Source organism: Mesoplodon mirus (assembly GCF_964341445.2).
Source record: "Mesoplodon mirus genome assembly, chromosome: 6".
NCBI classification, from domain to species: domain Eukaryota; kingdom Metazoa; phylum Chordata; class Mammalia; order Artiodactyla; family Ziphiidae; genus Mesoplodon; species Mesoplodon mirus.
The window spans coordinates 9,098,006-9,119,474 of NC_138982.1; the positions used below are offsets into that span (position 1 = coordinate 9,098,006).

Sequence of the window (21,469 nt, forward strand, 5' to 3'; positions counted from 1 at the left end):
GCCCACGGACAAAATCTGAATTAGCTGTTATAGACAACTCTCATTCCTCGAAAACTTTTTATACTATACATCTTTCACAATTTTTAAGAATAATTTTGTTTGTAAAAACAATACATGTTTATAAATTTTCAGCAATACGGAAAAGCATTAAAGAAGGTGGGAGTGATTTCTAGATTGGGCCTGTATTGGGCAAGCTCCCTCTTGGTCTGAGAAAGTGACTGCTCCAGGAAAGTCTCCTGGACTAACAGGTATAGGTGTCACAGGGGGGCCACTCCGTCCTGAGCAGCTAACCATGACCCTGGACTTGCCGCCAGGCATGAGCAGTTCTGCTCTGAATGAACTCAGAACAGAACCAGGAAGACTCTCTCCCAAGGGCCTCAGGAAGGGGTGCCACCGGGTGTTGCCGGGACCTGCTGGAGGTGCCCTCACACCAGACAGCACAGGCCCTGTGTGTTATGACAGGGCCTGTGCTTCGTCAGCCCGTGTCCCTCTGCTGCCCTCTGTCCCCAAACCCCTGGTTCCTCCCTCACCTGCACACTGAGATGGCCTTGTGTGGGGATGAGACCATCCCCCTACCTTTTCCTCTGTTCCTCCCACCCCAGACCCATGACCTCTCGTAGAGCTCAGACTCAGCTGTGCTGGAGGTTCTCCCTTTAGGCACAAGTCTCGTTATTTCACTAGGAGCTTCCAGAAGTTTCACCAGAGCCAAACTCAGCAGCATTTCTGAGTGTTAGGATATTAAGATGGATGTTTAGTTTCACACTTGGTCTTCAAGAGAAAATCCTGCAGTGCTAGATTCCTGCTCTGTGCCGATATTAGCCTCACTTCTCTGGGACTGAACTGGGTTCCCCAAATACACCTAGACTCCTAGTAAAGCTGTTTCTTCATTGGTGGGGGGAAAAAAATTAAAATTAAATTTGGGGTAAGATTACCTCAAATCCCACTAACCACAATGAACATGTGACAAACATCATTTCAGACCAATCTCTATGCATAGGTACTGGGTTGGCCAAAAAGTTCGTTTGGGTTTTTCCTGTAACATCTTACGGAAAAACCCAAATGAACTTTTTGGTCAACCCAATACAAAAAGGTTCACAGAAATAATTTTAGAAAGATATTTTAATACAAGTTTTACATTTAATTTTACTGGGACTTAACTAACAAAGAAACACTGAAAGGAATTAATATACTTTAATAAAAATATTTCTGTGACACAGAAGCTAATCATTCTTAAAAGAAGTCTCTAAATTTAAGACAATGTGTTATAAAAATTGAGCCTGGAGTAATTTCTGTAACTTTTTAAAAATATATATTTATTTATTTATTTTTGGCTGCATTGGGTCTTCGTTGGTGCACAGGGGCTTTCTCTAGTTGTGGCGAACGGGGGCTACTCTTGTTGCGGAGCACTGGCTCTAGGCATGAGAGCTTCAGTAGTTGTGGCACGTGGGCTCAGTAGTTGTGGTGCACAGGCTCTAGAGCTCAGGCTCAGTAGTTGTGGTGCACGGGCTTAGTTGCTCCGTGGCATGTGGGATCTTCCCGGACCAGGGCTCGAACCCGTGTCCCCTGCATTGGCAGGCGGATTCTTAACCACTGCGCCACCAGGGAAGTCCATCTGTAACTTTTAATTCATGGAAAATTTCAAGCATATACAAAGTAAACAGAACAATATAATGAATCTCTATGTATGCATCATCCAATTTCAACCATTATCATCATTTTACTGTTCTATCAATATCACTACCCAATGCTCACCACCTGCATTATTATTATTATTATTATCATTTTACAGGTTTGGGGGAGGTAAATTCAATACTCTGAAATGCACAAGTCTTAGCTGTAAAAATTTGAAAAATGGATCTGCCCGTGTGAGCCACACTCCTATGATAATAGAATCATTTCCCACAAAATTCCTGTATCCCTTGTCAGTCAATCTTCTGGCTTTTCGTGCCATTTTTCTAAAACTTTTCAGCTTAGATTAGTTTTATTCTATAGCTTCATATACATGGAATTATACGGTGTGTCCTCTTCTGTGTCTGACTTCTCCTGCTTAGTACAATTTCTGAGATACATTCATGTTGCTGTGTGTATTAGTAGTTTGTTCCCTGACATTGCTAAGTAGTATTCTGGGGTGTGGAAACCAGAGTTTGTTCACCTATTCTGCTGGTATTCATTTGGCTTGCTTCCAGTCTGGGCTTCTGCAAATAACGCTGCTATGAACATATTGTATAAATCTCTTTGGGGACATGTATTTTCATTTCTCTTGTGTAAATATCCAGGAATGCAATTGCTGGGCCAAGAGTAGATGTAGATGTTTAACTTCATAAGAAACTACCAAGATTTTTTCCCCAAGTGGTTGTAGCATTTTTTACCTCTCAAGGGATGAGCATTTTGGTTGCATCACATCCTTGCCACCATTTAGTGCGGTCAGTTTTTTTAGCCAACCCGGTTGGTATGTAATGGTATCTCATTGTGGTTTTAATTTGCATTTCCCTGTTAACTAATGACACTGAACAGTTTTTCATGTACTTATGAGTCATTCATATATCTTCTTCTGGAAAGTATCTGTTCAAATATTTGCCCATTTTTATATTTACGGGGATCTTTATCTTTGTACTGTTGAGTTCTTTATATATTTTGAATACAAATCCTTTATGAGGTAGTTTTGCAAATATTTTCTCCTATTCTGTAGGTTGCCTATCCATCTTTGTAACATTGCCTTTTATAAGCATTAGTTTTGATTTTAATGAAGTTTGCATGGTACATATTTTTCCATCCTTTTATATTGAACCTATTTTGTCTTTGTATTTCTAGTGCTTTCTTTTAGACAATTATGGTTGGGCTCTGCTTTTTAACCCATTCTAATAATTACTGTCTTCTAATTAGAGTATTTAATCCTCTACCTTTAATGTATTTATTGACATGTTTGGATTGAGTGTGCCAATTACTATTTTGTTCTATTTGTCACACCTTTCTCTTGTTCCATCTGTTCTTCCTTTCCTGCCTTCTTTGGGCTGTTCAATAATTCTGGTATTCTATTTTAATCTTTTGGCTTTTAGCTAAAACGTGTGCATTTTTAATGGGTTCTCCAAGGACTGCAGTTTTAATGGGTTCTCCAAGGACAGCTTATTTAGAGTTAACAGTGTATTTCTTCACGTACTGTATGTTTCCATTTGCTCCTCCATCCTTTGTTCAATTGTTGTCATATATATTATGTCATACATTACGCTTGCCACAATAGAGTGGTAAAGCTTTTTGTTTGTTTTGTTTTGAACAGACACATGTAAAGAAATTAGAGAAGAAAATAAAACATAGCCTTCTATATTTACCATTTCCAGTGGCCTTCAATGCTTCCATTACCTTTGGGTTACCCTGTGGGGCCACATCCCTTCAACTTGAGGAACTTCCTTAAATACTTCTTGTGATGCAGGTGTTTATCTGAAAATGTCTTTATTTCATTTTCATTTTTTTTTTGCCATTACTATGATTCCATTTTTTAGAACATCTTATTGGAGTATAATTACAATGGTGTGTTAGTTTCTGCTTTATAACAAAGTGACTCAGCTATATGTATACATATATCCCCATATCTCCTCCCTCTTGCGTCTCCCTCTCACCCTCCCTATCCCACCCCTCTAGGAGGTCACAAAGCACCGAGCTGATCTCCCTGTGCTATGCGGCTGCTTCCCACTCGCTATCTATTTTACGTTTGGTTGTGTATATACGTCAATGCTACTCTCTCACTTCATCCCAGCTTACCCTTCCCCCTCCCCGTGTCCTCAGGTTCACTCTTTACGTCTGCATCTGTCTGTCTTTATTCCTGTCCTGCCCCTAGGTTCTTCAGAACCTTTTTTTTTTTTTTAGATTCCATATATATGGGTTAGCATACGGTATTTGTTTTTCTCTTTCTGACTTTCATTTTTGAAGACTAGCTGTAGAATTCTGGGTTGGTACTTTTTTTCCAGCACTTTAAAAATGCTGTTCCATTGCCTTCTGGCCTACATTGTTTCTGATTAAAAGAAAGCCATCCTTCATACCATTGTTCTTCTGTATGTAATTTGGGTTTTAGCTAATTGATTTTAAGATTTCCTCTTTCTCTTTCGATTTCTGTCATTTAATTATGATGTGCCTAGGTGTGGCTTCATTTTTATTTATCTTATTTGGGATTTGTTGATCTTCTTGGCTCTATAAATTGATGTTCTTCACTAAATTTGGGTGGCCTCCAGCCATCATTTCTTGAGATAATCTTTCTGCATTATTATCGCTCTCTTTTTCTTTTGGGACACAAATTACAAGTGTTAGACCACTTGACATTGTCTCACTGGTCTCCGAGGCTCTCTTTCTTTCATCTTTTTCCTCCTGGTTCTTCAGCTTGGATCATTTCTATTCAAATCCACTGCCTTTTTCCTCTACCACCTCCAATCTGCTTGTAAGCCCATCAGGTAAATTAAAAAATTACATGTTCTGTATCTTTCAGCTCTAGTGTTACCATTTTCTTTTTTTTATATAGTTTCTTTTCTGAGATTCTCAATCTGTTTATTTTCTACACATATATTTCCCTTTAAATCCTTAAACATTTATAATAGCTGCTTTAAAGTGCTTGTCTGCTAACTGTAACTTCTGGGTTACTTTGGGGTCAGTTTTTATTGACTGCTTTTTTTCTTGAATATGGACACACTTTCCTGGTTTCATCACATGATTGGATACTGGACATTATGAATGATACATTATAAAGTCTCTAGATTCTGTTGTGTTCCTATAAAAAGTGACTTTTGTTCTAGCAGGCATTCAACTTGGCTAGACCCGAGTTCAAAGTCTGTTGCCCTGGCAGTGGGCAGCAGTTGTAATCTCTGTTTTTTTCAACCTCCAGATGATGCTTTTGTGCCAGGCCAACTGAGTTTTCCCTCATATATGCAGAGTTTAGCCATTAGCCAAAGATTTAGCTGGATTATACCTCAATTTTTTGTGCCTCAATTCTTCTTTGGGATTTCCTCCCAAAGGTTCTGGCTGCTCTCTCAAACCAGCGATGTTGCACTATAGCCCAAAGCAAGAAAAGATTAGGAGTGCCTGCAGGCGGAAGGCTGTAAGTTTAACAGATCTTGACCACTGTGGTTGTCTTCCAAGGGTAGAGGTTTCTACCCTTGGGAGCGCACATGTACTGACACGGAACGGTCCCAACTTGTAGTATGAAGTGTAAAGAAAAAGTTGTGAAACAATATGAATGTATGATACTACTTATATATTTTAAAAACTATTGCAAAAATACATACATATAAGTAAGTGCACATAGACGGTATGGGAACTACCAGCCATGGCTATTTCTAAGAGGGGACTACAATGGGGTGAAATGTGTCTATAGCTGTATGTGTATATCTGTATGCAGGCTTCACATTTTTACTCCATGAATTTCTACATTTGAATTTTTATAAGAATATATACGGGCTTTAAAAAAGACTGATTTTTTTTATGGTTTATCTCAGAACATTGAATATAGTTCTCTGTGCTGTATAGTAGGACCTTGTTGTTTATCCATTCTATATGTAATAGTTTGCATCTGCTAATCCCAAACTCCCAGTCCATCCCTCCCCCACCCTCCCTCTCCCTTGGGAAGACTGATTTTTATTTTTAAGATTTTTTTTTGATGTGGACCATTTTTAAAGTCTTTATTAAATTTGTTACTACACTGCATCTGTTTTATGTTTTGGTTTTTTGGCCGCAATGCATGTGGGATCTTAGCTCCCCGACCAGGGATTGAACCTGCACCGCCTGCATTGGAAGGCGAAGTCTTAACCACTAGACCACCAAGGAAGTCCCAAGACTGATTTTTTAATGGTCTCTTGATGGTTTGGTGGTATTTATTAGCTCTCTGTTTGAGAAGAATTGCTCTTAAACTTTAGATTAAATGAGTAAATGCATATAAAGTGCCTAGAACAGTGCCTGACACACAGGAGGCATTCAACACCCATGAGCCCTCATTATTGCTGTTATGTGGAAACGGTACCTCTTTCATTTGGTTCAGCGGCAGAGAACATGGCCATGAAGCCATTCCCAGCTGTGTTGGCATCGGAAATCATCTGCACCATCATCTTGTTGCCACTGGACACAAGAGCTCCGGGCCGGAACGTGCCGCAGAAGCGCCCAATGCGCTGGCCATTGGAGTGGCCATTGTACACGTCCACAAAGTCATAGCGACACAGGTTGTCACTCTCCAGGTCTATGAATCGGAAATTAAGAACTACTACTTTTCCCTCGGGGACCTGCCAAGGAAAGGGCCAAGTGGAAAACCGTGTCATGAAAACAACTGAAATCTTCACATCGAGCCAATTACTAAAATAAGCAGATAAAACTTTAATACCCAAAATGATGCTTTTTCTTCCCTCAACTCTGAACTAGGCCAGAAAAGATTTTCTACCATAATGCATTCCTAGTAAAAGATAAGCATTTGTTCTCTTTTGACAAATTCCACAATTCTCTAGGGTACAGGAGCTTATTCCTAGGGAGTCTGTTTCAACAAAGCTGCAAAATACTGCATCAGTCTTATTAACTGATAAGTCATTGCTGACAAAGAATACCAGTCCTGATTGGACCTTAGCACACATTTGCATATTTTAAAGCACCATGGCACTCAGAGATAGTGCTTGGCAAAGCAACATTTGAAATGTCATTTTTCACAAATAATACAATAGGACGATCTCAATATACAGAATGTTTCTATGAAGTTCAAACTGAAGGGGTGATTTGGCAATTGTGCAGTTAATTTACAGATAATCCACTTTGGGTCCTGAAGGATCCAGATCAACTATCTACAATGATTATATTAATTGAGTAATTGTTGAATCATCTCTTTTCAAAGTTGCTGAGTTTTTTATTTGTTTTCCAGGTGAAAACTTTGTATAACAGGCAGCCTTGAAACACAATACCCTGATGAAAAAGATGTGTTTTCACTTTCTCATAAGACTTTGTTCACCATAATCTCCTCCTCCCTCCTTGTTCCCTGAATAGGTAGAGAAAATGGCTACAGGGCTTCCCTGGTGGCGCAGTGGTTGAGAGTCCACCTGCCAATGCAGGGGACACGGGTTCGTGCCCCGGTCCGGGAAGATCCCACATGCCGCGGAGCGGCTGGGCCTGTGAGCCATGGCTGCTGAGCCTGCACGTCCAGAGCCTGTGCTCTGCAGAGTGAGAGGCCACGACAGTGAGAGGCCCGCGTATAGCAAAAAAAAAAAGAGAAAATGACTACAAAAGCATTTGGCAGGATTCTTACAAAAGCCCCATTCCTTTCCCAGTTCACACTATTTTAATTTCTTCATCCCAGCTGTTTAAAGTCTTGATCAGCTTTGTTTCATACTCAATAGAATAAGAATTTCATTCTGTAAAAGCTTACAGATGACAAAGGTCAGTGATTAAAGAAAAAAAAACACAAGCAACACTGATTGCTTCATCTTAGTTAACTACCTCAGACTCAAAGATCAACAGATGCTTTCATATAAATACGGCTTCCCCTTGCTGGTGGTAAATGCCATGAATTTTTTTTCCTATAATAATAAGAAGTGTTTCAGTGTTATTTGCCTTTTTTGTCAAACACATACACACCCAGTGTAGAAGCTGTAACAGAGTACTCACAAGAAGAGGGATATTTTGGCTTTGACATGGTTGCATTCTACTTGCTGGAAGCTTATCTTAAGTGTGAATATCAGAAGCTCTAAAGCAACAGTCTAAGAAGCTGATAGCAAAAAATGCAATTAAATTTTTAAGCATTCTCACGGAGATAGCTGTTGTAGAATGTCTTGTTTTTTTGTTCTGCTTTGCTGCATACAATCTCTATTTATCCCATGATCAGAAAATGATCAAAATGTGATGCCACAGGCTTCCCTGGTGGCGCAGTGGTTGAGAGTCCGCCTGCCAATGCAGGAGACGCGGGTTTGTGCCCCAGTCCGGGAGGATCCCACATGCCGCAGAGCGGCTGGGCCCGTGAGCCATGGCTGCTGAGTCTGCGTGTCCGGGGCCTGTGCTCTGCAGCGGGAGAGGCCACAACAGTGAGAGGCCCACGTACCGCAAAAAAAAAAAAAAAAAAAAAAGTGAGTCCTTTCTACTGTATGACCCAGCAATTCCACTCCTGGGTATATATCCGAAAAAACTAAACACTAATTCAAAGATACATGCACTCCAATGCTCTTAACAGCATTATCTACAATTGCCAAGATATGGAAGCAACCTAAGTGTCCATCAACAGATGAATGGATAAAGAAGATGTGGTATATATAAATACAATGGAATACTACTGAGCCATAAAAAAGAATGAAATGTTGCCATTTGCAACAACATGGATGGACTTGGAGGGTATTAGGCTAAGCGAAGTAAGTCAGACAGAGAAAGACAAATACTATATGATATCACTTATATGTGGAATCTAAAAGTACAACAAAGTAGTGAACAAAATGAAACAGGCTCACAGATATAGAGAGTAAACCACAGTGGGGAGAGGGCAGGGAGGAAGGGCAAGATGGGGTAGGGGAGTAAGAGGTACAAACTATTATGTGCAAAATAAACAAGCCAAAAGGATAGAGTGTACAACACAGAGAATGTAGCTAATAATTATAATAACTCTAAATGGAGTGTAACCTTTAAAAATGGTGAATCACTATGTTGTACTCCTGTAACTTATATAATCTTGGACATCAACTATACTTCATTAAAAAGGGGAAAAAAAGTGAGTCCTCTCTGCATGGTTGCATTCTTTTTCTCCCCAGCCACGTTCAGCTCCCTGGGTGGAGGTGCAGAGCGGCTGGAGCTGGATTTAAGCAGTGCTGGGTGGGGAGGTTGGGAGGTGGAGGGGTGTTTGCCAAGTGAGGACTATGGTGGGGGAGAGGACGTAGGCAGGAGAATGACCATAATGGTGGACCGTGGAATCCAAGTTGGGTTATAAGCATAGAAATCAGGACTCAGTAGGGTGAGGGCAGTAACAACCTAGATCATGGTAGAAGCAAGGACAATGACAATGGAAGTGCGTGGCTGAGGAGCGATGGAGGAGAGGAAGCTAAAGACCCAAAGGGATCATCCACATAGATATTGAAATTACTGTGAATGATGACAAGGAAGGTGCTGAAGACAGTGACCATGAGCCAGGGGCTAAAATTTACAAGAAAGGAGGGAGACTGTCCTGGAGTCTTTGGATGACTGCAACAAGGAGGGACAGGGGGCATCATAGTCTTGTTTTATTTCATTCATCACAGTTCCCTGACACTGAGAAAACTGGGTGACTGTGGTCGGGCTGCTGAAATGGAATCCAAGCCTTGGATACTCATTCCCAATGGGATAAATCTTTCCTTCTCCAACATTCTTTATTTGGTCTTGATGCAATGAAAAGTTGAAATTTCTCTGAGAATGAGACACAAATAGATCAGCAGCAGAAAATGGGTTACATCGTATAACTTTCAACACAAAACCCAACAACCCTGAAAAAAACTCTTTGGAAGGAAGGTTTCAGGGGAGATCTGTACCCATTGTGGGTCTATTGGAACCACAGACGAATGCCATCTCACACTGAAGGCCAAAGAGAAATTCTACTGCAAGTGAGATGCACACTGCATCAAACCCTTTCGCTGTAACACAACAGCTGTTCTTCATATTTATATAAGGAACCAAGATTGTCTGATGCTCTGTGAGGTGAACTTTGCTAAGAGTTCCTGGATTATCATTCTAAAGGACTTTGGAAAGCATATTCTCTGAAGATGACCTTCCAGTTGAAGAATCTATGGTCTGTACCCTTGATTTTTCTTTGTTAGGGATATAAAAAAATATAGAAAGGGGGCTTCCCTGGTGGCGCAGTGGTTGAGAGTCCGCCTGCTGATGCAGGGGGCATGGGTTCGTGCCCTGGTCCGGGAACATCCCACATGCCGCGGAGCAGCTGGGCCCGTGAGCCATGGCCGCTGAGCGTGCGCGTCCGGAGCCTGCGCTCCACAACGGGAGAGGCCACAACAGTGAGAGGCCCACGTACCGCAAAAAAAAAAAAAAAAAATATATATATATATAGAAAGAAACAGAGAGTAATATAACACACACCTGGGTACCAACCAGCCAGAATTGATCATTGTTAACATCCTGTGAATACATGTTTTAAAGTCTCCTTTAAAAAGTTAATACGTAATTTCAGATCAAATGAGTTTTCCTTTGTCCTCATTCATAGCCTCATTCTCCCTCCTTTCTCAGAAGCAACCACTGTCACAAATTTAGTGAGTTTTCTCCTGTGCCATGCAAAATACTTTTATATACATGTATATGTATCCATGCAAAATACATAGTTAGGTTTTTGTGTCCATTTTCCCTGAAAGATGGAGCTCTAGAAGGTAAGGATCCCCCCCTGCCTTGTTCACTGTTTCATCCCCATCTTCTGGACAGCACGTGGCCCCAAGTAGAGGTGCATCCTAAAGATTTATTAAATGAATGAATCCATCAAGAGCTAAATGGACACCGGCTTCTTTGCACAAATCCTGGACGAGGCACCTTCTGGGTGGCTCTGCCTCTTGGGTTTTCATCTCATATCCCACCAAGCAGCAAAACTCCAGAAGGCCCCTCTCCTTTCTAGGTCATTCTTTACCAAAAATAGAAGATACATACCTTTGGGGAAACTTTATATCTCAAATCTCCCGTAAATGCTAACAATGCAGAAACTCAAGTAAGGTACTTTTTTGGGGTAGCAAATTAGACAAGGCTACCAAGTTGTTGAGATTCTATTGACCAAGGGATTCATTATCTGCCTGTAGAAAAATAATTCTGGGCTTGTGATTTCCCTATCAGTAGCCGAGTCCTGTGTGGGCCAAAGCTCAGCACTGCAACAGTGACCTCAGCTCACCCCACAGCCCCTGGGCTGTCCTTATGGTCACAGGCAAGTATGCCAAGTCGCTGGATGCCAACACCAGGGCTGCTGCCAGAGAATGAATGGGGAATTGCATTCTGAGCTGGTCATTTGCATTTTCAGGATACTATGAGCAAATGCAACAAAGAGGAGCCCGTGCACCGCAACTAAAAAGTAGCCCCTAAAAAGTAGCCCCCACTTGCCGCAGCTGGAGAAAGCCTGCATGCAGCAGTGAAGACCCACCGTAGCCAAAAACAAACAAACAAACAAACAAACAAACAAACAAACAAATAAATAAAATGTAAAAATAAATAAATAACTGAGTGGATGACAGAGGACTTAAAATTGTGTTATTGGCTACCAATGTGTATATTTGACTTGAAATGATATTCAAGTAAATCTATTTCTATCTGTTGCAAAAAAAAAATTGCAAATAGAAGCCAGCTTCTTTTGTGCGGAGGAATAGATTTCGGTAGAAGTGGGAACGCTCCTTTGTGTCTCTATCTTTTCTTCCCCCAACGCATCATTTACTAATTTGAGCAAAAAGATCTGTTTCTGCAGCCTGTCTGATTTTTTTTAAAAGCCCTCGTTTTAATCTTCTTAGATTTTCTTCTTCCACAAACAGACCTTTCAGAAAGCGTGTTCTAAAATGCAGTCCACATTTTATTTACAGCAAGTTCAAGAGGCACGGCAGCTCTGTGTCAACTCACTTACATCTCCAAATGTAATCCAGAGAAATGTATGTACAAATTACGCACAACTATTTGGCTAGGCTTCAAGAGGGGGATAAATCAGAAGCTTCAAGATCTTATTCACGTGTCTCTTCTATTTATTTATTTTATTTTTTTTGGCAGTGCCATGTTGCTTGGATCTTAGTTCCCCGGCTAGGGATTGAACCTGTGGCCCCTGCAATGGAAGTGAGGCATCCTAACCACTGGACCACCAGGGAATTCCCATCGTCTGTGTCTATTTAAATACTCCTCTTTTTAAAGATGGAATCTTATAAACATTTGGAAAATAAGACATACATTTTTGATTCATGGAAATAACGTGATGTTTTGAAAAAAAAAATTTTTTTCTTTTGGTTAGGGTTTTTACCAAAGAAAAACCCCTTTACACCCTTACGTCTGGAGGGAGGGTGGAAACCCCCAACTACCTCAAGCCCAGCCCATGAGAACCAGTGGAGATGAGGTTACACTCCTCTGCTGAAAACTGTCCAAAGCTTTCCCAGCATAGCAGGAATAAAATCCTCACTGTACTATAATCACACACTTAAGTAGTGTATAAAAGGTGCCGGTATTTTTCTAAGCCCTTGACATATATTATCCCACTTAATTACAGCAACCCTATGAAGTTGATATTAGCCCAGTTTTACAATGTACAGGTAAGGAAACTGAAGCAATGAGAGGTTTAAGGTCCTGTATGATATGGCTCCTGACTACCTCTCTGACCTCATCTTTCCTTGTCATGCAACAATCTGGCTGTTCAAGGAACCCTCCAAGCTGGTTCTCCACCTCAGGGCCTTTGCACAGTCTGGCCCCTCTGCTCAGCACACTCTCCTCCCTGATATTCCCAAGTCTGTCTCTACCTACCTCATTATTTAACTCTCAGCTCAAGTGTCACCTTTCCAGAGGGGTCTCTCTCGAGCCCTTCAGTTGTTTTAGACCATGTTGACCATATAACTGTGTTATTTCTTTACAGATTATTTATCATCTGTCTCTACACCAGAATGTACCATCCAGAGATCAGAGGTTGCCCACAGCTAGTTCAATACTTAGCTATTACAGGAGTTCAAAACATAGTTATTGAACAAATGACTGGAATCCTTATAATCTTAATTTTTTAAAAAAACAGTGCAGACCACAACTCCTATTACTAGCACATAAGTTTATATAACAATGTAAACTAACTAACAGGTATGAGGCAAGCAGTAGTGGCACCCCTCTGAAAAGGAAGAAACAGCTCAGAGTGGTTCTGATGACTTACAGCCACCCAGCAAGTCAGCGGCAGAGCCCAGGTGTCATGACTTCTACCTGACTGTGTTTCATGGCCTGACCGTGGCAGAAGCTGAGGAGATGCTCACTGATCTCGGTTCCTTTCCCCAGGCACACAGGAAGTTGACATGCTCCAGCCTGCACTGCAGTTAGGTTGGGGCCAGGTGCCTGGGTCCTGGTCAGTGGGATGCAGGTGAAGTGAGGTATCCAAGTCCAGGCCGAGCCATAAAAGTCCCCTGCACAATCTTTTCGGAGTTCTCTTTTTGCTCTAAGAAGGGGACTCAACGGAGGAAACAGGAAGGTTCTAGGAGATGGCAGAGCCACACAGGAGCTAATGCTCAAAGGCGAGTTGCCCTGGACAGCCATCCAACTGCACTGGACTGTGACGTGAGCAAGAAATTACCCTTCGTTCAGACTCACAAACATAGAGAACAGACCTGTGGTTGCCAAGGGGGAGGTGGGGTGGGGGAACGATGGATTGAGAGTTTGGGGTTAGCAGATGTAAACTATTATATACAGGATGGATAGGCAACAAGGTCCTCCTGTATAGCACAGGGAACTATATTCAATATCCTGTAATAAACCATAATGGAAAAGAATATGAAAGAGAACGTATATATATGTATAACTGAATCACTTTGCTGTACAGCAGAAATTAACACAACATTGTAAATCAACTATACCTGAATAAAATAAAGGGAAAAAAAAGAAAGAAATAACCGTTTGGGGCTTCCCTGTTGACGCAGTGGTTAAGAATCCATCAGCAAATGCAGGGGACACGGGTTCGAGCCCTGGTTCGGGAAGATCCCACATGCTGCAGAGCAACTAAGCCTGTGTGCCGTAACTACTGAGCCTGGGCTCTAGAGCTCAAGAACTACAACTACTGAGCCCATGTGTCACAACTACTGAAGCCCACGCACCTAGAGCCCATGCTCTGCAACAAGAGAAGCCACTGCAATGAGAAGCCCGTGCACCACAATGAAGAGTAGCCCCCACTCGCCGCAACTAGAGGAAGCCCGTGTGCATCAACAAAGACCCAATGCAGCCAAAAATAAATAAATAAAATGAATAAATTTATAAAAGAAATAACCCTTTGTTGTGTCAGGCCATTGAGATTTGGGGGGCTGTTTGGTACAGCTTTACACTTTGGGTTAATTATCCTGATTGACACATGGATAGTGACACGTGCCTGTTGTCCTGACCCAGCAGCTCGGTGACAGGCAACTGTGGAGATATCTTTGTTAGGTTTTGGTGCTTATAAGTTCCATATGAATCAGCATTGTAATGTGGCCACCAAGAAGTGGACACGGTCTCAGGCTGTGTGAATAGGAAGGGAGGTGACAGATGATTTGAAGCAGTCAGAAAAGAGTGAATTCAGAGGCATCACCGAGGTACGTGCTGTAAATTCAATGGCTCCTGCAAAGTCTAACTGGCTCTTCTGGCACCACCGTCGTGACCCCTGACGCCTTTATCTGTGGCTGGGCAGCGAAGGTGAGAAGACAGTCAGCAGCCATGGATACTGCTCGAGATGGGAAAAGAAATGGGTCTTCTGATGGAAGACCTGGCTGTGAAATGAACAAGAAGCTGGTCATGCATCCTAAGACTGAGGGTGAAGATGGAAAAACCAGAGAGGAGAAGGTGGCTCCCGCAGGGCCACTCAAGTCTGCCACGGGAAAATGCAGATGGGAAAAATGTGAAGGCACAACAAAGCAGCACCCAGGGCAACAGGAACTCTGAGGAAAGTCCAGCCAGGATGGGGAGACAGGCAAATGGGTAAAAAGCTACTCGTTTAGGTTTTGCCTGGGGGAGGAGAAAAAGTCGGGTTTAAATGTAGAGTATTCTGTATAGTTGATTCACTTTGTTACAAAGCAGAAACGAACACACCATTGTAAAGCAATTATACTCCAATAAATATGTTTAAATATATATATATAGGGCTTCCCTGGTGGCACGGTGGTTGAGGGTCCGCCTGCCGATGCAGGGGACACGGGTTCGTGCCCCAGTCCGGGAAGAGCCCACATGCCGTGGAGCGGCTAGGCCCGTGAGCCATGGCTGCTGAGCCTGCATGTCTGGAGCCTGTGCTCCGCAACGGGAGAGGCCACAACAGTGAGAGGCCCACGTACCGCAAAAAAAAAAAAAAATATATATATATATATAACATATAGAAATTTTAAAAAATGTAGAGTATTCCTTTTTTTTAAACTCTGAATGAAGTAATTTTATTTATTTTTACTTTTTATTGAAGTATAACTGATGTACAATGTTGTGTTAGTTTCAGGTGTACAGCAAAGTGATTCAGTTATACATATATATATATATATATATATATATATATATATATATATACCTATTCTTTTTCAGATTCTTTTCCATTATAAGTTATTACAAAATATTGACTATAGTTCCCTGTGCTATACAGTAGGTCCTTGTTGTTTACCTATTTTATATACAGTCGTGTGTGTATGTTAATCCCAAACTCCTAATTTATCCGTCTCCCCCTTCCCCTTTGGTAACCATTAGTTTGTTTTCTGTGTCTGTGGATCTATTTCTGTTTTGTTTATAAGTTCATTTGTATCTTTTTTTTTAAGATTCTACATATAAGTGATATCATATGGTATTTGTCTTTCTCTGTCTGACTTACTTCACTTAGGATAATCTCTAGGCCCATCCATGTTGCTGTAAATGGCTATATATCATCCTTTTTTATGGCTGAGTATTATCCCATTGTATATATGTACCACATCTTCTTTATCCATTCCTCCGTGGACAGACATTTAGGTTGCTTCCATGGCTTGGCTATTGTCAATAGTGCTGCAATGAACATTGGGGTGCATGCACCTTTTCAAATATGGTTTTCTCTGGATATATGCCTAGGAATGGGATTGCAGGATCCTATGGTAGCTCTGTTTTTAGTTTTTTAAGGAACCTCCATACTGCTCACATCTTTTCACAGATGTGCCTCTTCTGCTTTTCCTGTGGCTCATGGTATCACTAGGACCCTACCACAGATGTAAGTGATGACAAATCTTCTGGGCAAGTTATGCATTCGTCATCACTTTTTCTGAGAACTGGAAATTCACTACTTAATTTTTCACTACACATGAGCTGTCTTTTTAGCTATTTGTTCTTGAAAGGGTTTACTGCAAAATAAAAAAGCATTACCCAACAATAAAATAAAAAAGCACTACCATACAATAAAATATTGATTTATAAAAATAAAGAGCTGTAGATTTATACCAAGCCATAAATAATGAAACCACTCTAGCAAGAGCACTCAGACTGTTTTACAGCAGGACAGCTCAGCCTCCTTTCCCCAGCATATATTTCGCGTACGATGAACCTATACTTCCCATGTTGTCCATTGAACCAGCCAACTGGTAGCCTGGTGGCTTTGTGTGTCTCACTGGTCACAGCACCAACCAGAGCACTGGTGCCACCTGGCTTCTGGGACCAGAAGCATCAAACACGCATCCCTCTACCACCCAAGACTGGAAGGAGTGGCTGAACCTAGTGGCTAAAGCCCAAGCTATTTCACGTGATCAGTGGGTGTCTGGAATGTTGTCCTTGAAAGGTCTTAGCTGTGTTGGGAAAAAAGAGACAAGTTTGCACTGGTTGTCTTTCACATTTAACCACGTGCTGAAGAGAGAACTCTGCCTACTGTATAAGTGTACGATGCCCTTCTAGACAAGACCACGGCAGAAGATGGAAGCGCAAAGGGAAGCTCTACCAAACCCATCTTGCGTTATTTTAAAGCAACTCTCAGGAGTAATATTTCTTTTAAAACAATAAAAAATCCATGACAAATGGTCAATCACATGAGATGCCCTGAAAGGCAGGTACACATCGGAACTGTCCAGGACAAGTGCGGCCGCCTGGCTCTCCTGGCCGCAGGGCATCTGGGTCCCTCCTCTAAAATTTGAAGCTGCCCCAGTAAAAACCATAGGTTGACTAAATGAAGTGCTGCTGAATGGATAAAAGGATGAAAGAATGGCTTCCTGTAACCTGCAGAATGAAGTCCAAACTCCTTACAAGGCTGTGTGAGGCCCACCCCTCTGACATTCTGGTCTCATCTTTACCCAGCCCTTTGTATCTTGGGCTCGAATCTCCCCATCCTCTATGAGATCACACACATAACCCCTGCCTGGACTCTTCTCTCCCCATCTCAGTCTATCGACTGCCACCCCGATTTCAACGACTGGGCCAAATGCACCTTCTCTAGGAACCCACCAGCCTCCCACTGCTTGACCAATGTCCACACTCAGGGGATGTTATCTTCCCTCTTTCCGCTCCCAGAGCCCACCAGGGCCCACAGGGTCTGGGGTGTGTGCTCTGTCTCCAGGTGGACTGTGAACCTTTCAGGGGCAGGACTGCTCCACTCTGATTCATCTGAGTCTGAACCCACAGGCAGCTGGAGTCTAGACACCAAAAAAAATGCAGGGAAGGTGAGGATGGAGATGGGGAAGGGTTTTCTATCTTCATTTTAGTCTCAGATCTGCGAACAGTTTGGGGACTTTCTATGCCATTTATCATGCCATATGCCATCTATGCCATAAATAATAGCAGCCGGCACAGTGACACATATCCAGGTGGAGAAAACATAAACTCTGAGGGTCCCTGTGACACAGAACCTGGCAGTGCCTCCCTGGATCAAGTTAGGGCTCCATTAAGACATGTGAGAGAAGAAGACTGTAAAAACAACACCCATCCCAAGCAGTCTGGTTTGCTATAATCTCTCAATCTGCATATGATGGATTATAGCTTTTTTAACGAAAGGATAGTCATTGCTTTTTCTTAGCTGTGTTTCATGATAAAAGACTGCAGGTAGGTCATAGAATTAAATCTAGCCAATTTCTTCACACCTTCAAAAAATAGAACAAAGTACTTAAGTCATTTTAGGATATATTTTCAATTCTCCAGAAGCTGTCAGCATGAGTTAATCCAGAATGGGATAAACGTGATTGGTGGAGATTCATGGAGAAAAAGCATCCCTACCCTAAGCCACTGGTCTGTGTCATCTGACAGCTAGGCTTAAGGGCAACAGACACAGAAGCCAGGGTTGTTTTTTGCTAGCCAGGGGCCTTTGGCTCATACAGAACCCGTGTTTTCTCCTTAATGACATGTGGGTGTAATTTTTTTTTGAAAGCTTTTATAGGATAACACTGATTTCTATGTGATGACCTAAGAAAAAAATCTGAAATGATATTTTCAAGAAAATCCTTTTGTAATCTGTGATATCATCTGAAAAATCTGTAATGGCCCAGGAACACAAAATTCTACTATTTTACTAGGAATGAAAGAGAAAGCCTTTCCCTTCTGGGATAAGAGAAGTCACAGGAAGGTAGTAAGCACATTTCAAGCAGAACAGATGCAAATGTGAGCATCCAATGTTCTCTTGAAGGAGTAAGAAACAGGGTTCATGTGGCCGCATTAGGTTGTTACAAGAAAGAACTCAAATTGTTTTTAAACCTCATTCTTTTATCCAAAAAAATCATGTCCATAGTTTATAACTTAAAATAGCACTACAAGGCTTTAACGGAAAATAACAGCCCTGCCCCTCTTCCCATCCCTGATTCCTCAGGGATAACCAATTTAACTTTTTTGACTGTTTTATCTGGCATTTACCTCTTTGCTTCTTAATAAAATGCTTGTGCTTCTATTTCTTGATTTATCCTTTTAAATCTTTATCTCTTTACTTACTACTATTTCCCCTCCTCCCCCATGAAAGTTCTGGTTAAATCAATATTTAGGATTTCCAGTACTACGACCACATAAATATTATTCACTGTTGAACTAAGTTGTTACATTTCTTGCACAATTTTTTGTTTTTCTTAGGGCTAATTTATTGCCTTGTTCTTTAAGCTTTGTTTTCCACGTGCTTGTCACTAAAACCCCTCTCAGTAATCGTCAGCCATGGGTGTTTTATCAGTTTCATTTTCCTCCTTGAAATATCGATTCTGGAGCCTTCCACCCTCCTGCCCTCTTATCTCTCTGGTCTGGTCTGGTTACTCTCAAGTCCTGCTGCACAGCTGTTAGGCTGGGATTTTGCTTAGCCATTAACTCAGGAAATCCCCATGGGGCTCCTATGTCTTCTTTCTTGCTTGCTTTATTCCTTCATTTTTCTGGAGCTCATCCTCTTGTAGTTTTCTTACAAAGGGTATACAGAGATAAAGAGTTTCAGATCTTCCTTTTTTTTTTTTTTTCTTTCAGATCTTCCATTTCTAAAAACGTGTTGGGAATTCCCTGGCGGTCCAGTGGTTAGGGCTCAGCGCTCACACTGCCGAGGGCCTGGGTTTGATCCCTGGTCAAGGAACTAAAATTCCACAAGCCACATGGTGTGGCCAAAAAAAACAAACAAACAAACCCCAAAACAAACAAAGAAACAAAAAAAATAACGCCTTAATTCTGTGCTCACATTTGTCTGACAGTTTGGCAGGGTATAGAATTATAGCTTAAAAATACTTTTCATTAGAATTTTAAAGGCATTGTTCCACTGACTTCTAGCTTCCCATAAACTAATGTTCCTTTCCCTTTCTACGTGATTTCTGCCCCCTCCAGAAGCTTGCAGGATTTTCTCGTCTAAGTTTTAACAAAGATGTGCCTTGGTGTTTATCTTTTTCATTCATTGTGCTGAGTATTATTTCTTTGATAATTCCCTCCCTTTTGTATTCTCTGTTCTTTTTTTCTAGAACTCTCCCTAGTCAGATGGGGCTTCCTGGATCCTCTAATTTTCTTACCTTTTCTCTCTAATATTTTGCTTTCTGAGTGTCTTCTTCAAGTTTATTTTCTAGCCCTTCTATCCATTTAAAAATTAATTGGAATTTTTCATTTCTACCAAATTATGAATTTCCGAGAGTGTTTAACTTATTTTTTCTTTTTTTTTAAGCATCCTGCTTTTATTTTACATGAACAACATCCTTTTTGATCTCTCTGAGGAGAACCATATTCATTTTGAAATTTTCTTCTGCCCTCTGCATTGTCTCTGTTTCCTTGGAGTTTTTTGGTTTCTGTCTGTTTGGGCTCCACTCTTTCAGGTAAGAGCCTTTCCTCAAATGTCTAGGACCCCTCGACTGAGGCGAGGCAGATGGGAAGCTCTGTGGCAGGGCTAGTCACCACAGCGTGACCAGGGACAGACTGGCTTTTTCCCGGGGTCTCCCAAAAGTCAGTGTCTTGAGGTCCTTCCCTTGGGGCTCTTCATTTTTGCTGAGATCCTTCAATGTCTTGTCTGAGGGGTAAAGACTTTGCTGCAGCTTTCATGAGAGAAGCAGAAGGAAAGGGGATTGGGAGGACCTCCCCAACAGCCTGGCCCCTTCTGCTGGACCTGCAGTTCCCAAGTCCAGAACCTCTCTAGTTCCCAGAGAAGAAGCCCTGCCATGATGGAGGGCAACAGGGAAGGGAGGCAGCCTCCCTGCTGCTGGGAGTGGGGGAGGGAACCTGAGAGGTTCACTGCTCTTAAAAGGCTTTCAAACGTAACTCCAATTTATAACCTCCCCTGCTCCGCTGCCTTCCAGGAAACCCGGTGCCTCCAATTCCGTGGCACAAATCAGCTTGCTCCTCGGTGGCAGCGCCCCCTCCCCTCTGAAAGACACGATTTCATTCTCTCTCCTTTGCTAATTCAGTTACCACGGACCATCTGCTTTCTTATCCTCCAAAATTTTGCTGGTATCTCTCATGTACTGTTAGTACCATTCCAGTTCCCTTCGTCTTTGTGGGTTTAAATTTTTGAACTTCCTTCCTGTAATTTTGGTGGGACCTTGAGAGGGGGCAGATATAAACACGTGTGTTTAATCTACCATGCTTAACCAGAGGTCACTAAGGTGATCTTTATTAAGAAGTAATAAGAATGATATGACACTATAGTCTTAGGTTACTTGTAAGAGTATGTTAGGTATAACATTATAAAATTATGTACAAGAGTACATTTAAAAAAGAAAAGCCAGATTCTATTAAGCACTTATCAAATACCAAGAATTATGCTAGATGCTATGGAGTAGTGGTCCCCAATCCTTTTGGCACCAGGGACAGGTTTCACGGAAGACAATTATTCCACGAACGGGGTACGGGGGGATGGTTCAGGCAGTAACACGAGCGATGGGGAGCGGCAGGTGAAGCTTCACTCGCTCGCCCGCAGCTCATCTCCTGCTGTGCGGCCCGGGTCCTAACAGGCTGCGGACAGGTACCTGTCCATGGCCCAGGGTTTGGGGACCCCTGCTATGGAGGACTCAAAAGAACTAAAAGACAGCTACGTTACCATTTTTAATGGCTTTATTCTAATGTATGCCTGTACCATAATTTACAGAAACAATTACATATTTTTCTGCTTTTAGTATGTTTCTAATTTTTCATTACTACAAATAATGCTATTATAATCACAATAATATAAGGCTTCTTGTGTGTAAGGGAATATTTCTGTAGGATGAATCCCTAGAAATGGATTTGCTAAGTCAAGGAGTATGGGCATTTTAGATGATTACAGAATAGACCCAGGAAAAGCTGAATTAATTCACAGTCCCACGTTTCACACCCTCAACTACACAGATGCTGTCAAGACATGTCAATCTGGTAGGCAAAAAAATGACATTTTGTTGTTGTTTTAATTTCACAGTGAGCATCTGCAGCGGAAAGCTGG

At 41.7% G+C, this 21,469-nt stretch overlaps 1 protein-coding gene across 1 annotated transcript in view; it reads right to left on the reverse strand.

Annotated features, from left to right (window-relative positions):
* The window catches only part of PCOLCE2 (procollagen C-endopeptidase enhancer 2), a 67,896-nt gene that overhangs the window by 20,405 nt on the left and 26,022 nt on the right, over window positions 1-21,469 (reverse strand). Inside the window, exon 3 of the mRNA XM_082624976.1 lies at window positions 5,999-6,254. Within this exon, the coding sequence (XP_082481102.1) occupies window positions 5,999-6,254 (256 nt within the window). The remainder of the gene's footprint in view (window positions 1-5,998; window positions 6,255-21,469) is intronic.